Source organism: Oryctolagus cuniculus, chromosome 4 (genome assembly GCF_964237555.1).
Source record: "Oryctolagus cuniculus chromosome 4, mOryCun1.1, whole genome shotgun sequence".
NCBI classification, from domain to species: Eukaryota; Metazoa; Chordata; class Mammalia; order Lagomorpha; family Leporidae; genus Oryctolagus; species Oryctolagus cuniculus.
The window spans coordinates 112,444,961-112,461,686 of record NC_091435.1 but is presented as its reverse complement, the minus strand read 5'-3'; the positions used below and the strand labels follow the sequence as shown (position 1 = coordinate 112,461,686).

The window sequence follows — 16,726 nt, the reverse complement described above, 5'->3', positions numbered from 1 at the left end:
ACCACAAATGAAAGCTACTACTGACTTATTTTGAAAAAAAAAAAAAAAAAGAAGAAGACAATGATGAAAAGACTTCCAAGATAAAGAGAAAATGTAGCCATTTTCCCAAAGCATAGGGTAATTTGTTGGAAGTAACTACTTGGAATACAAAAAGCTTAAATTAAGGGGAAAATATTAGAGAGGAGAGAGGTTACCTTGGGCAATTTTCACTAAGTATGTACACAGTTTGCAAGAATTAATGAAAACACAACAACACAACTAGAACAGTAAGAGACAGCTGATTGACAAGTCTCCTTTGCACTTACTCAGGTATGCACACAGCACAGTAATATTACATAACACTGGCTCATTGATCTTGGGTAATATTACCAAGTAATCCTATTCACACGCCCATCATCTAAGAAGTCTCACCACCTCCTTCCTCTTCCTGGGTTGCCTGATCCTCCGCTCCTTGAACGATATCATTATCCATAGCATCATAGCGAGCCTGCTGCCTGCAAGGGACACAGACTTCATAAACTCAGTGACATAAATTACACGGCACAGTTTGACAACGGTCATTTATCTTTAAATACGGCAATGAACAAGATTCTTCAACATTTTTCAAAACCCACTAAAGTATTTAAAAATGTTAAAGTATCTTTTATACCACATCTTTTGACAATGAAATGAAATAAAGTTACCCGCAAGCCTGCCCAATGATTCAGAGACCAAAACTATCATTTATAAACAGGAAACAAATATGGACTTTTTTTAAAAAAAATTTGCCATTTAAGTCTGAGCTCAGCAGGACTTGGGGTAGCTGACCTGCCTCAGCCACCTCAGCTGCACAAGCCCAACAACTCCATAGCTCACAAACCCACAGAGCAGGTAGAGGGGAGGCTACCGGAGCTGCTCCTGGCGCTGCTGCAAGCCGTCTTCATGCTCGGTCTGCCTCTGCCGAGCTCTCTCTCTGGCCAGAAGCAGCTGCTGCTGCTGCTGCTGCTGCTGCTGCTGCCGCTGGCGCAACAAGTGTTCCTGCAGCCTCTGCTGGTGCAGGGCTTCCTGGTGCTCCCGCAGCTGCTGGGCCTCCTCCGCCTGCTGCGCCGCCAGCCTCCGCTGCTCCAGCTGCTCCTCATACGGGGATCGCACTCTGGTCCTGGCCTGGGCTGATGGATACACCTGGGGCAAAGAGGTGTCAGCTCTAACCCAGCCCAAGGGTTCAGCTCCTCCGATTTCCCTTTCACTCACTTCTCGGGACGACCTCGAGAGGAAGGGTCGGTTTATTAACATCGATGGGTCAGGTAGGCTGTGATTACCCATAAAGTCCAAGAATTCCTATTTCCCACCTTCTCTGAATCACTCCTGGCTTCTTTTCACAGCTGGTCTTCCCAAATGACTACCATTAAGGCAGACTTTCAGTGTGTTCCCGCTCAAATGGAACAGGGGCCAGAGAATAAACCGATTTCCAGCTGTAATTCAATTCCTGCTCACAAGGCTTTGAGGCAGGCGGGCACTCAGTAACCTCACAGTAACGGGGCGGTTTGTGAGCTGAAGCAGCGACTGTGGTTTTCTCCATGAAGAGTGACAGACAGGCATGTTAAAGCAATGTACTTGTATCTACCATTCTCGGGCTGCGCCCAGCCCACCAAGTCCCCACAAGGCACGTTCCAGAGAACGTCAACGGAAGAGCAGAGGACCAGTTTTCGTCAAAGAAATGAAGCCTGGGTGAGAACACAGCACCTTCTGATTAAAAGTAAATCTGGCAAAGCAGACAAGCTCTTCAAGCTGCTGCCCATCAAGCACTCACTGCCCTCCCCCCGGCCCTTCACACCAAGCCACCTGACGTCTCAAGTAGCTTCAAGTCTCAGAAACTCTGAGGCCAAGAGCAGGTGCTTAACCTAGTGGTTAAGACACTTGCACCCCAAATCAGAGCACCTGGGTTTGATAGCTGTCCCTAGCTCTTGAGTTCAGCCTCCTATTAATGCACACCTGAGAGAGGCTGGTGTTGTGGTCCAGTGGATTAAGCCACTGCCTGCGACACCAGCATTCCTAATGGGCACTAGTTTGAGACCCAGATGCTCTACTTCCAATCCAGTTCCCTGCTCATGGCCAGAGAAATGCAGCAGAAGATGGCCCAAGTGCTTGAACCCCTGCACTAATATGGGAGACCTAGATGAAGCTCCTGGCTCCAGGCTCCAGCCCAGCTCAGCCTCCACCATTGTGACCACTTAAGGAGTTAATCACCAGATGCAAGATTCTCTCTCACTCTCTCTGCCTCTCCTTGTCTCTCTGTAACCCTGCCTTTCAAATAAATAAATACATCTTTTAAAAAGAAAAAGAGCACACCCCAGGCAACAGTAGTGGTGGCTTAGGTAACTGAGTCCCTGCCACCCACATGGGAGGCCTGGATTGAGTTCCCAGCTTGGGCATCTGGGGAGTTAGCCAGTGGATGAGAGCTCTTTCCATCTGTTTCTGTCTCTCAAGTAAGTAAATTAAAAAATAAATAAACCTGAAGAAGGTATGACAATCAAGGAAAAGAAAATCTGAAGCCAAGCAAACTTCCATGTCTTGGAGGCTGACGCTGTGCTGCAGCAGGTTAAAGCCCTGGCCTGCAGCACTGGTATCCCCTATGGGTGCCGTTTTGAGTTCTGGCTGCTCCAATTCTGATCCAGCTCCCTGCCGATGTGCCTGGGAAAGCAGCTAAAGATGACCCAAGTCCCTGGGCCCCTGCACCCACGTGGGAGACCTGGCAGGAGCTCCTAGCTTCGGACTGGCTCAGCTCTGGCTGTCACAGCCATTTGGGGAGTGAACCAGCGGATGGAAGACCTCTCTCTCTCTGTCTCTACCTCTCTCTCTAACACTTCCAAATAAATATAAGAAATCTTAAAAGAAGAAACAAGGCTTGCGAGGTCTAACCACAGGTGACTGGCACCCATGTGAAGGCCTAGAGACCCACTGTTGGGCCTCACCTTAGAGACAGAAGAAAAGAAACTGGCTGCACTCACCATTGGTTCCAGTGCCTCTGAAGTACTGATTATAAAATCGGTGGCTTTTTTTAAGGAATGACAACGTCTGGTCTATGTTTCTGAGGGGTACTCAGTACATGGAGCCTCAACAGACTGGCTGAACATATCCAATTGGCAGAATGTTCCTCCCTGAAAAGATCACCTCAAAGATGAGTGGACCACAGTCAACACAATGAGACAGTGAATGAACAGAAAAAGAGGCCTTTGGGCATAGAAAATGAGACCCTTCTCCAACTCATAGATGCTCAAGAGGGGACCTGAGTGCATAGTGGGAAGGTGGCCAGGCAGGTGCTCCCAGGATCTAAGGCGTTAGCGCCCCACCGATAAAGGGAAGAACATGTTAATATCCCAGCCCTGCTTTCTCATGCCAGCCAGCTTGCTGAGGTTCGCAAGCGGCTGCACCGTGAATGCCACCACAGTGAAATCACACTTCTTTGTTTGGAGCTCATGATATAAGGGGAGGCGTTTTCCTTCCGTCACTACCCATGGAGTCCCATTCCCCACACACTGTACCTCCGCGTGAGCACGCCCCTCCTGAAGGCCGGCTGCTTCCTGTGGTGCACGCTGTTCTCTCCACGCCTGGCCCTGCTCCTCTGGTGCTGGGTCGTGTTCCTCCTCCAGGTGCTCCGCCTGCCCGACCTGCTCCATCTCCTCCTCTGCCAGGGCCTTTCTGTGCTCCTCTTCCACCCCGTGCTCCTCAGCCTCTCTGTGCTCCGCTTCTTGCTGGTTGGGCTCTGCAGGGGCCTGACGTTCTGCCTCCCTCTGGGTGGGAGAAGAGTCCGTGTCGTCTCTTCTTCCAGGAATTGCTTGCTGCTTCAGCCACACGTCATTATGTCGAGACACCTAGGCCAAGCACACCAATGGGAATGACACTCTTATTTCAAAAGTACCAATATCATGTCTTTTCTTTACAGCCACACCTGGGGGGCTACATCAGCAGCAAAATCCTAGCATCTAGAAATATATAGAGGGGTCAGTGTTGTGGTGTAGCAGGTTAAGCCACCATCTGCAATGTTGGCATCTCATATAGGGGCTGGTTCAAATCCCAGCTGTTCCACTTCCAATTCAACTCCCTTATAATGCACCTGGGAAAGCAATGGAAGACAGCCCATGTCCTAGGGCCTCTGAACCCATGGAGGAGACCTGGATGGAGTTCCAGGCTCTTGATTTTGACCTGGCAAGGCCTGCAATGAGTACTCAATGAGCAGATGGAAGACATCTCTCTCTCTCTCTCTCTCTCTATCTCTATTTCTCCTTCTCTGTGTTTAACTGCCTTTCAAACAGATAAATTTAAATATTTTTAATTAAAAAATAAATACATAGAGTCCTGTTTTAAAAATATGGTTGCAGGGGCTGGAGCTGTGGCGTAGTACGTTAAGCCTCCTTCTGAGGCGCTGGCATCCCCTATGAGCACCAGTTCCTGTCCCGGCTGTTCTTTTTCCTATCCAGCTCTCTATTAATGGCCTGGGATGGCAGTGGACGATCCCCCAAGTGTTTGGGCCCCTGCACCCACGCGACAGACACAGAAGAAGTTCTGGCTCCTGGCTTCATACCAGCCCAACTGTGGCTGATGTGGCCACTTGGGGAGTGAAGCAGTGGATGAAAGACTTCTCTGTCTCTTCCTCTCTCTGTCTGTAACTCTGCCTCTCAAAGAAGTAAGTGGAATCACTTAGTTTTTATTATATAATCTTACCCCTAATGTAGTATTAATGTAGGCAAAAATTTCATCTTAGAAAGAATTCAGAGGCAGGCATTTAGCCTAGAAGTTAAGAAGCCCACATTGCACATTGGAGTGCCTGGGTTCAATCCTGGCTATGACTCCTGACTCCAGCTTCCTACACACTGGGAGGCTGTGGTAATGACTCAAGTAACTGGGCTCCTGCCACCTATGTGGGAGGCACCGATTGAGTTCCCACCTTCTGGCTCTTACCAGCCCCGCCCTGACCATTGTAGACATGGGGAGTGAACCCTCTCAAACTGATTTTTTTTTAAAAAAAGATTTTATTTTATTTTATTTAAGAGGTAGAGTTACAGACAGTGAGAGGGAAAGACAGAGAGAAAGGTCTTTCTTCCGTTGGTTCACTCCCCAGATGGCTGCAACGGCTGGAGCTGCGCCAATCCAAAGCCAGGAACCAGGTGCTTCCTCCCGGTCTCCCACCCGGGTGCAGGGGCCCAAGCACTTGGGTCATCTTCCACTGCTTTCCCAGGCCACAGCAGAGAGCTGGATTGGAAGAGGAGCAGCTGGGACTAGAACCAGCGCTTATATGGGATGCCAGTGCCGCAGACGGAGGATTAACCCACTGTGCCACAGAGCTGGCCCCTCAAACTGATATTAAAAAAAAAAAAAAATCCACTAAATAACCTGGAAAAGTCAAGCCACAAGAAACCACAGCTCAGAAGTAAACTTGTCCATCAAAAGCAATAATAACCATGTTTTCCCTTAGAATAAAAATGAAAAAACCCTCCAATTTCCAGTGATGAAATATTTACAAAATTTTCTTCAATGTAAATTCTGTTGTCAATACTCAAAAAGAGGAGATCAAATTGGGGAAGAGGTGGGTGAAGTTTTTATTAGTTTGATTTAATACAATTTTTTTAAAAAAGAATGCCATTACTGACAACGACATTAGTTAAAATTAGTGCCCATTAAACAAACAAAATACAGTAAAATTATTTGCAAGCATTAAATTAGGAGTTTTTTATAAACCAGTCTTTGGTAAATATTTTGTGTTGTCAATACAGAAGATCTGCATAGAAAAAAAAGGAAGGTCTTTGTTTAAGAATACTCCTGTGGGGCTGGTGTTGTGGTGCAGCCATCTGCCCCCCAACATGGGCACCGGTTCATGTCCCAGCTTCTCCTCTTCTGACCTGGCTCACTGCTAATGCACCTGGGAAAGCAGCGGAGAATGGCCCAAGTCCTTGGGGCCCCTATACCCATGTGGGAGACCTGGATGATACTCCTGGCTTGTGGCTTAAGCCTGACCCAGCCCCGGCCATTGTAGCCATTTGAGGAGTGAACCAGCATATCTCTCTCTCTCTCTCTCTCTCTCTCTCTCTGTTTCTTTAACTCTGCCTTTCAAGTAAAATAAATCTTAAAAAAAAAAAAAATATTCCTCTAAAATTGATTGATTCAAGTCAGTTTTCCTGCAGGTTTCAGAGGTCTCTAAATGATCTGCATTGCTTAGAAAGTGGGGTGTGAGGGGAGATGATAGAATATTGATAGAAAAACCTGTCACCCTGTTCCTTCCTTAACCTTCTTTATGAGAAGGGGGGAGGGGCTTCTTTAGTCAGATTACTCTGCCATAATTAAAATAAAAGTGAAACCCTATTCTGAAATTGGCAGATGTATTACCAAGCACATGAAACTGCACTGCCTATCAGTAATAAACATTTGAGGACAACATTTAGATATATACATGTTAGCAACTATCTGGCCAATGTGATGGAACACTATCCTGGATCAACAGGAAGTATTTCTCCAAGGAGCGCCATGTGCCTTTAAACACCTGCTACTCATCATCACCATATCCCTGGAAGGAAAGTTGGTGCAGGTAACTATTAGCTTCCACTCCCAAATGGAAAGAAGACAGAAGCTCTGATTAGTTCGACATGAATCCACTAAACCAGAAGTCAAACCAGGGTCAAGGACAGAGCCAAGTGCCTGGCCAATGATCTGGTCATGCTTTCTTGCATCAGTGTTAACATAAGTACTCAGAGGAAGAACATGCATCTGTGAGGATGCTGGACCTGTCTGGGAAGGAATGTTCTCAACAGAGCAAAGCCCCTCATAGATGAAGTCCACTCACATTAACCTCGTCATTTCCATAAGACCATAACTAACATGGAGGCAAGTCTTCTCAAACAGTTACTGTTATGAAAAATTTTATCAAGCGAAAGATACTGTATTTCTCATCTTTTATTCTAAATGTGATTGCAGAAACAACTTTATAAGAATTAATGATAAAGAGGAGATCACTTTTGATGTCCCTCTTATGACAAGCTTAATTTTCATGATGAAGACTGGAAGGCTGCATTATGAGACTAGCACTCACACCCTGACAGGCAAGTGCTTCACTACAGATCTGGACACATTCTGTGCAGACTGAGCAGGGCACCAAGTTCAGACATATCAACTCTAACACTTGAGTGGGCTGTCACACAGTGTCCTCATGATCATCTAATCTTCTCACCCTACGCCCACAAAAAAAAAAAAAAAAAAAAAAAAAAAAAAGTAACAAATAACCAGCCTTCAGAAATGCAGACACGGCAGCTCCTTTAAGACAAACTCACTTGCATAATGTACAAAGCCAGTGAAGTTTTCCCATGTAATAGCACAGCAGCTGTTCTCAAATTGTGCTCCCCAAACCACCCGAATCAGTCAGAAATGCAAAGCCCTGGGCCTCACCTCCAGTTAACTGAATCGGATGCTCTGGAGCCAGGGCCCAGCGATCTGCATTTAACAAGCCCTACTGGGGGGTGTGATCCACACCCTGCTCTGCAGGAAGAGCAGGCAATGCTGGCAGCCATTAGCTTGACAGGGAAAGTGCCCTGACCCGGGATTCCCCATTCTCGCCTCTTACCTCCCGAGGTTCTGCCCGAAGTTCTGCCCGAGGTTCTGCGGATGGCCTCGCCCTTGCTTCATTGTAACCCTGCGGGGGATGTGCCGCTTGGGTAGGGCTGACGTTCTGCTGCTCTGCTGGGTCAGGCTTTCGAAAGCTTGGAATCCTGTTCAGAGTATCTTTCAGTTGTTTATATTCCGCAACTTGGGTCTGCACGCAAATTGTACAATGTGAGGAGGGAAGAAAGACATCACTGATAAACAGACACAGGGGTTCCCTGGAAGGCCAAAGGCACGGTACGGAAACAGAGGTTAGGCAAATATGCAGATGGTTTCCATGCAGCAGCCATTCCTCCTCAGACATGCCGAACCATTGCTGAGCACATGCAGGTTAGATTTAGAGTTAAAGGAAACAGAAAACATATCTAAAACAGACTGTTAGTTTCCCACGCTATGACAGAAAACGAAGTCAGACCTTTTGCACATAGTTTTCTATTATAAATATCATTATTAAAAGACAGTTGTGGAGGTCAGCACTACAGTGCTGGTATCCCATATGGGCGCTGGTTCCTGTCCCCGCAGCTCCACTTCCGATATCCAGCCCCCTGCTAATGGCCTGGGGAAGCAGCAGAAGACAGCCCAAGTGCAGACAGCCCTGCACTCTGGTGGGAGATCTAGAAGAAGCTCCTGGTCCTGGCTTCAGCCTGGCCCAGCTCTGCCCTTGTGGCCATTTGGGAAGTGAACCAGAGGATGGAAGCTCTCTCTCTTCTCTGTCCCTCCTTCTCTCTCTGTAACTCTGCCTTTCAAATAAATAAGTAAATCTTAAAAAAAAAAAAAAAAAAAAAACTAAGAAAGTTGTACAATCATTATTTTATCTCAATAAAAAAAATCTACTAAAAACCTCAACACACAATTATACAAATATTTAGATATTACCAGCAGGATTTGAGGGCCATTTTTCAGATGAAAGAAATCATGGGTTTAAAATAAATTAGGGGGTATGTGTATATGTGTGTATAAAATCACTCTCTATGGGGCTGGCACTGTGGTGTTAAGCTGCCACCTGTAATGCTGGCATCCCATAGGGGCACCAGTTCGAGTCCTGCTGCTCCATTTCCTATCCAGCTTCCTGCTAACGGCCTGAGAAATGCAGCCAAAGTGCCTGGGCTCCTGCCACCCAGGTTGAAGACATGGACATAACTCCTGGATCCTGGCTTCAGTGTGGCCCAACCCTAGCCATTGCAGCCATTTGGGGAGTGAACCAACAGACAGACAATCTTTCTCTCTCCCTCTCTCTGTAACTGTGCCATTTGAATAAATAAATCTTTAAAAAAAATACCCTCAGGCTACCTTTTTCCTCCCAGTTCACCTGTGCTCTAATAGTGTCCCCCACATTACAATGCTGATATCGTGCTCGGTGGGTAATTTTTTTTTGGGGGGGGGGGTGGGAAGCAGTGACATAGGCATGAAACCAGGCTGGATTTTTATTCTGCAATTTTGAATACCTTTTTCTTGTGACATGACAAAGGCACTAATACAGATAGAGGACTAAAATATTCTCATAAAGGTGTATTTGGGCATATACGTTGTAGGGTATGTACATATTTGTAATGTTTTTAATACAAGGAGCCAGAAAGGCACAGAAATCCATTACTTTAAGAAAGTCAATAGAAATTGTGTAAACATATATCTCACCATACATACACCGGCACTGCTACCCCGAAGAGAGAAATTCTGTAAACATACTTACATAAGCACATCCAAAGAACACTGAAATCTTTCTCTTAACAAGCTCCCCAGACAGGACCTCCTCCCTCACTGCGCCCGACACAGCCGGTGAGTGGGGCTGGAACCAGCCCTGACCAGCCCTGCACCCCGCCACACTGCTCTTCCACCTCAATGAAGAGACACAATTCTGCATCTAATTTACACAAAGGTGAAGAAGGCTGCTTGCTGAACCTGTCTCAGGAGAGTGTCTTTTTATAATTGGTAAAAGGTCCTTATCTCAGGAATCTATCAAAACACGTGCAAAACAACTGTGTAGGTCACAGGAAAAAAACTGACATCCACATAGTCACACTTGGAATACTTTCCAGGCACGATGCAGAAACACACAAAACGCAGCCCTACTCTTCCTTTCTTTTCCTTCTCGGTCTATCATCTGTGCAGGCAGTCCTGATGTAGTTCTCTGACATCAGTATGCATGCAGGACCAGGTTTAAGATGTAGTTCCTGGGCAAGGTCTGGAGCGAGGCCCAGGGGACTGTGATGGGGGGCTCTCAGACCTGATTCCTGAGGAGCTGACGTGACTTTCAAGTCCAGGAGTACCTGAGCTTCAAACTTAGTTCTAGTCCCTGTTGTGGGGTGAGTTACTTGACATCTCTCTTCATCTCAATTTATTTAGTTATAAAAGGGCACAATGTTATAAAACTCACAAGATCGTGAAGATCCCATAAAATCCTCAGCCTCATTTAAAAATCAGGCTGCCAAGCCAGAATCTCCTGAGATGATTTGCATGCAGGTGTCTGAAATAGCATTTGTTCCCCAAGGAGACTTGAGGAAGTTTAAAACAGTGTTTAGGACAGAATGTGGTGTCCTCCCAAAATCCATATCCCGCAATCCTAACCCCCAGCCAGTGTGACAGTGTCAGGGGCTGGGGCTTCTAGGAAGTCACTACCTCACGAGGGGACAGCCCTCATGAATGGGATTAGAGGGAGCTCTCCCAGGCTCTCTGTGCTACGAGGGGACACAAGGACAAGTCAGCAGCCTGCAAATGGTAAGAGGGCCTTCATCAGACTGACTGTGCTAGAACTTCCAACTGCCAGAACAATGAGAAATAAACTGTTGTTTAGGGGGTGAGTGTTCGGAGATGCCATGTGGAACTCCTGCATCCCAGGTCAGGAGCCTGGGTTCAAGCCTTGGCTCCTGATTCCAGCGTCCTGCTTATGCACACTCTAGGAGGCAGCAGGTTGTGCCTTGAGTACTTGGATAACCTTCCATCCAAGTAGAAGACCTGGATTAGTTCCTGGCCCCTGGTTTCAGTCTTGCCAAGCCCTGGCCATCATAGGCATTTGGGGGAGTTTCCCAGTGGATGGGAATTCCCTATCTCTCCCTTTGTCTCTGCCTTTCAAATAAATAACCAAACCTTAAAAAATAATACAAAAGAAAATTCTGTAGATTATTAGCCACCTGGCTTATGGTATTTTGTAATAGCAGCCGAAACTGAAAGACATGGCTCTAATTAAGTCAGGTACCTAATTCTGGTATAACTATTAAAAAAAAAGGCAGAACAAACATTAAGGACCCTGCCAAAAAAGACATACAATGAAAAATAAAACTACACACAGGTTATGTAAAAAAAAATATTTTTACAGCAAACCTCCATCAGCAATACTGGCTGCCTAAGTGCTTACCAGGGAATTTGGTTTTTGTTGCATTATTTTACTTATATTTTTATAGATTTTCAAGCTGTCATTTAGTCTAATATTTTTAGCCACTATAGCTGAGTATTCAAATCCTTTTGTCACACTGTAAAGCATGAAGCATAGCCTTAAATAAAATAACATGACAAAACCTAATAAAGTTTGAAATTAAATAACCTCCTCTAAGGTTAATTTAATTTATATACAAGAGAAAGAAAAAGCTACCCCAAAGCTGCAGTTTAGTAGGGAGACACACATGAATGACTCTTTTAGAAAGAGGTCCCAGAAACACAGAAGCTACAGCCTCCAAAAAGGGTCAGGAATGAATAGACTTTTGCCCTTAATAATTTTTAAGAGACAAAAAAATAATAACCTGGTCTCTTGGGGAACACAGACAGTGTGTTTCCCTTTGCCCTTTTCTCACAGTCCCTCCAAAAACAGAAGTGAGGACCTGGTTGTGCAGTGACTGAGCCAGCCATTCCTGTCTCTCTGCTTCTGCTAGAAGCTGTAAAGCACTCAGTATGCTATCGATTCATTCAGCTCTCCACACTTGCATACACTCACTCAGTCCTTCAGTAAATATGTACCGAGGGCCTGCCTTGTGCCAGGGGCTGTTCCAGGCTATGAACAAATGAAGATCACAACTCTTCTTTTTCCTTCTCTATTGATTTATCTTCTATTCTGTAATTTGAGCAGCAGCACAGAAGCCTAGTCTTAACAGCAGTGTGTGTAGGTGGGATGCTGGCTGTGTGGCTAAAGGGATTCAAGAAAAAGTCTGATAGTAATTTCGGTGGGTACCTAGCATCAAAAATCCTATAGATGCCACACCAAGAGTTCACACTTATCAGATAGCTACAAAAGACCATATATGTGGAGGCAATTTCTACTATTTAAGCAAGTATTAGACCATCACTTATAGGAACTGGGATGGGGTAGAAACAGCCGTATGCACCAAAGAACCAGTGAAAGTTTACTGACTAGTCTCTTGATTGAATTTTAAAAGCATGCATAGTCCTTGGATTAGGAGAGCTCTGTCGAAAGTGATTCACTGAAGACTGGCTTGTGAGAGACTACATGCATAAAGGAATTCAGAAATGTTAAGCAGACTTTTAAAAGAACCAGCAGAGGCTGCTACCCTTCTAACCTGTGCAGCAGCTAGTGCACTCTTGTGGTCTTCCAAAGTCACTACAAGTTGTTCATGTTCGGAGAGTAAATTCTTATGCTGTTGCTACATAAAAAAGAATTTTACATGTTGAGCTTTAACATTATAAAGCAAATTCTCCCTTGGTAAATGACAACCTGAATGATACTTTGATACTTGCTTGTTTGTTGTTGTAGTTAACATTTATCTGACTTAAAAATCATTCTAGAAAGAAGACAGATTCAGGTGATACTCCCAAATCTAAAATGTGCTACCCAGATAAATCATAACCATTACAATGAAATAAAACCAAAGGAATTAAATCTTTTATTACCAAGATACCTTTGTAAATACAAAGTTTTTAAAAATGCATCCACCTAGCAATGAAAATTGCAGTTAATGAAAGCATTTAGATTTTCAGATCACCTTTTAGTTGACAATGCCAAACTGATAAAGGGAACAGGTACACTCCAGTTGATGCGAAGCTCACAATAATAACCAGGATTGGCAGAGCAGGTCAGTCAGGGAGTGACCTCTCAAGTCATCCCACACAGCAAAGCGAGCAAAAACTCTCAGAGGTCAAATGCCTGGCTGTATTTTACCTTGACATCCTGAAGCTGTGTGTGTATGTCCTGGTGTGCTTTCCTCAGCTGTCTATTCTCTTCTCTCAAATTGTACACCGTTTCTATTTTAGAAAAAGAAAAATCACACAGAAAGGCTTCAGGGTTTTAGATCCAGTTATTTTCACATATTAAGACTCCAATAATTTAATTGCAGGCTTTTTAATCCTGACAGTGTAATATTCCATATCATATTGGGAGAAGGAATGGATTCAGTTGGACATCTCAATACAAGCTAGTTCAATCATTTAAATACTTTTAAATAAGCTATTCATTTCTGACAAAAGGTAAGAACATCTTAATTACTCAGGAGTTAAAAATGAAATACTTCTGTTAATAAGCAAGTCCATATGAATAAGACATAATAGCCAGAGTGGTTTCAATATTACCTCTCCACAAGTTAAAAAGAGTTATTAGAAAATACAGACCATTTTTCTCACAGAACGAATAATTTTCATAGCCCCCAGAAGGTATTTCATTCACAAAGGCAACTTAAGAAATAAGAGACAGAGAGAAGCCCAACTTATCTGTTGAAAAATTCCAATTAATTTTTTCTTTCTCCTACCATTAAGTTCCTGACTGGTCCTAAGTCTACTTTCAGGGCTACAATGTGAGACTGTTGCAGTCACTGTGACGTTTTAAAATTTCCCCTCCAGAGCCCTACTAATCAGAGAGATTCTTCCACTTAAAGATTCCCAAATCACCTCCTACCATCTTAGTAATTTTCCCACATTCCCTGTATCTGGACATTGGATATTTTGAACTGGTGGCTGTTGGGCTAAATGTAACCCATACCTTTTTTTTTTTTTTGCCATTGCAGTGTTGGACTAAACAGAGTCCATATTTGAATGGTTGTCATCATTTACACAATTTGCATCAATCAAATTTGGCAACAATAGGCCAATTTGCATGCAACAACATTCAGAGCTGAGTGGTGACAAAATAACCATGTCATTCATTTTGCAATGCAAATACTTCTGAGAATGAACAGGGGTGCTTTTGATACTCTTCCTGGGACAACAGGCATAAACCTGAACTAATAAGCAGGGAAAACTGTCCCTAAACAGCATCAATCCCCTGCAGGACAACAGCCTAACTCTCCAGGTTACACCCAGTGCTGAAGGAAATGGGTCAGTCACCATTTCTCATCATATCTTCTGGGCATATTTTCACAGTCCCTGTCTGATCCTTGGACACTGGCTTGGTGAGTGGGTTTGGGAGAGAGATCAGGAACAATGTGGCAATGTGACCAGTGCCTAGGCTGTCCACCTCCAGGTAACAATGGTTTCTCTCAAAGGTTAGAACATGACCCCAGTGGCAATCCAAGAGGACCTTACATGTCATTGCTGGATGGGGCTGCATCTAACACACACACAGATGCACTTGGAATTACACACACATTGCTAGTGTTTAAAGCAATTTCAGATAATAAACCTAAAGTCAGTGGCACCTGTGCCTTTGCTGCCTTACCTCAAGCCAAGTAACTTAACTTCAGCAGGTTTCAATTTCTTCATCTGTTAAATGAGGCTAAACACAATGCCTACCTTACAAGGTGTTAATTATTAAAGAATTAAAAAAACAATCCACATGAAGAGTTTCACTTGGTACTGACACGTGATCAACAACTGTTCAGTGTCAGCTATTCTAGCGATGATGATCGGGAGTAATTATCTAAGTCTACATCTGTCCTGCATGCTCACCAGGAGTTCTAAATTCTCTCCTTGCATCACATGAAACAACCAAGGACCACGGGACTTCACACCTTGGTTAGCCACTGCTGAGCTGCGTCAACCACAAAACGCTCTCACTTAGTGTTGAAAGCATCTTTCAAGGATCATAATCCACAGTGCTGATGTGGAACTTGCTTACAAAGTGTCAAAGGCACCACCTATACGCTGCTGTTTCAGAAGCCTTTGAGTGCCTTCTTCTAATGTGCTTTTCTTGCTCTCTCCTACAGTATTTTCTGGTGACAAGGGCCCTGTGATCTTCTTTTGAACCGGGTGCTAGTAAGTTCAGACTGGGTTCTAGGGCTTGAACTATGTATGTCCTCTTAATTTTCCATTGTTCTGTTTTCTTCTATGTATAATTTGTTAAAATTTTACTATACATGAACTTTTTTAAAAAAAGAGAACTAGGCTAATCCTCCGCCTTGCTGCGCTGGCACACTGGGTTCTAGTCCCAGTCGGGGCGCCGGATTCTGTCCCGGTTGCCCCTCTTCCAGGCCAGCTCTCTGCTGTGGCCAGGGAATGCAGTGGAGGATGGCCCAAGTCATTGGGCCCTGCACCCCATGGGAGACCAGGATAAGTACCTGGCTCCTGCCATCGGATCAGCGTGGTGCGCCGGCTGCAGCGCGCCGGCTGCGGCAGCCAATGGAGGGTGAACCAACGGCAAAGGAAGACCTTTCTCTCTGTCTCTCTCTCTCACTGTCCACTCTGCCTGTCAAAAAAAAAAAAAAAAAAAAAAAAAAAAAAGAACTAGAGCAGAGAGCAGATAAAAGAAAACATGCCATTAGGGGATATTGCTAAAACACATAAAATTCTTAAAGTATGACAAATACAAATCCAGCACCTAGAAAACTGTATTTCTTATTCCTTCATAAGTCAACTTGTTATCACTATAACTGAATGTGTTTACTCAGCTTGGCTAATACTGAATGGCACAGGCAGTAAGCCAAAGGGCGTGTTCCTCTCCAGACACAGGTGTAGCTCTCCAGGCATGGCCAGCACTGTCCGACCCTGGAGGCCCTTGTTTCAGGCAGACTTTGAGGATTTCTGATGTTCAGTCTGTCTTCCATTCTCTGTTTTGTGATCCCCAACAACCGCTCACCACCTGCCAGACCACCAACAAGCCATAGACTCTGCAGGGCCACATTTTTAGGGTATCATCTACTGACACATGGCCCAGCTCTACCTAGACCACCTTCACCATCTGCAATACTGCCCGGGTTACAGCTTAACTCTGACCCATCACCCAGCTTCCCTTCATGATGGCTCCTTATGCAAACACAGTTCGTTACCATAACAAGCCAACTGTTTGCCACAGGACAATTAACCAGGCTTCATTTGGGTTGCACCATCATTTCTGCAAACACCAAGTATGTTTTATAACCATTCTCATAGTTCAAACTTATTTAGCATTTATGTATTTGCTTAGAGACTGCCCTGGCTTCCAGAACTGAAAAAAAACTAAGAGAAGAGATACATTTTTGTTCCCTACTGCTATGAAAATGCCTGACATTGACGTTGTTGGTAGCTAATGCACCCTGTGCCAGGAACTATTCTAGATGCTCTGCATAAATCATTTAATTCTCACACTACCTGATGAGGTGCCACTTTACACGATTATTTCCGTTTTCCAGAGCAGGATGATGAAGCACATGGTGAGTACGCAACTTGCCCAGGGCCACGCAGCAAGTAACTGAAGAAGTCAAGATTTGCCTGGGCAGTCTGCATGTAGGCCCTGAGCTCTCTGCAGCTATAGGCAGCAATCAACGGGAAGTCACTCTGCCCTGTTGGGGATTTTTAGAAATATGTGGAGCAATTTTTGAGTTGGGTCAAAGATGTTAAATGTCTGGCTATGTACACAGAAGAATTACCTTGCTGCACACGGCCATGTGCCCCACTAAGACATAATAGAATACACTAAGTATTCTATTCTGCTTCTCTGAACAAACCCAAAGAGACAAGGGTCAGTGTGAAATGTTACCAAGAAGCAACTGGCTGGTAAAAGGCCACAGGATAAATGTCAAAGACCAGACAAAAACCAAGTCTGTTGTTCCAGTGAAACATTAGCAGGAATGCTTATGTATACTTGACTTCCAAATACCTTTCAGCTTAGACAGCTCTTGCTCTTTTTCTTGCTGAAGCTGCAGGTATTTCTGCTTGTGCTCATTAAACGTCCTACTGAAGTCTTCCCCTTGCTTGCGATGCTCCTCTTCCAGGTCGCTGTGCTGCTGCTTCAGCTCCTCGTGTTGGCTCT

The 16,726-nt window shown here is 44.6% G+C and overlaps 1 protein-coding gene across 7 annotated transcripts in view; it reads right to left on the bottom strand.

The window, feature by feature from the left end:
* GOLIM4 (golgi integral membrane protein 4) overlaps positions 1-16,726 on the bottom strand; it is an 88,304-nt gene that overhangs the window by 14,989 nt on the left and 56,589 nt on the right. For 2 of the 7 annotated variants that reach the window (XM_017346894.3, XM_017346897.3), the window contains exons 5-11: positions 16,574-16,724; positions 12,731-12,813; positions 12,132-12,215; positions 7,589-7,777; positions 3,522-3,851; positions 887-1,161; positions 412-494 (exon numbers count right to left, since the gene is read on the bottom strand). In XM_017346894.3, the coding sequence (XP_017202383.3) occupies positions 412-494; positions 887-1,161; positions 3,522-3,851; positions 7,589-7,777; positions 12,132-12,215; positions 12,731-12,813; positions 16,574-16,724 (1,195 nt within the window). The remainder of the gene's footprint in view (positions 1-411; positions 495-886; positions 1,162-3,521; positions 3,852-7,588; positions 7,778-12,131; positions 12,216-12,730; positions 12,814-16,573; positions 16,725-16,726) is intronic. The other 5 variants (XM_008266447.4, XM_017346898.3, XM_017346895.3 and 2 more) reach the window with 3 other exon arrangements.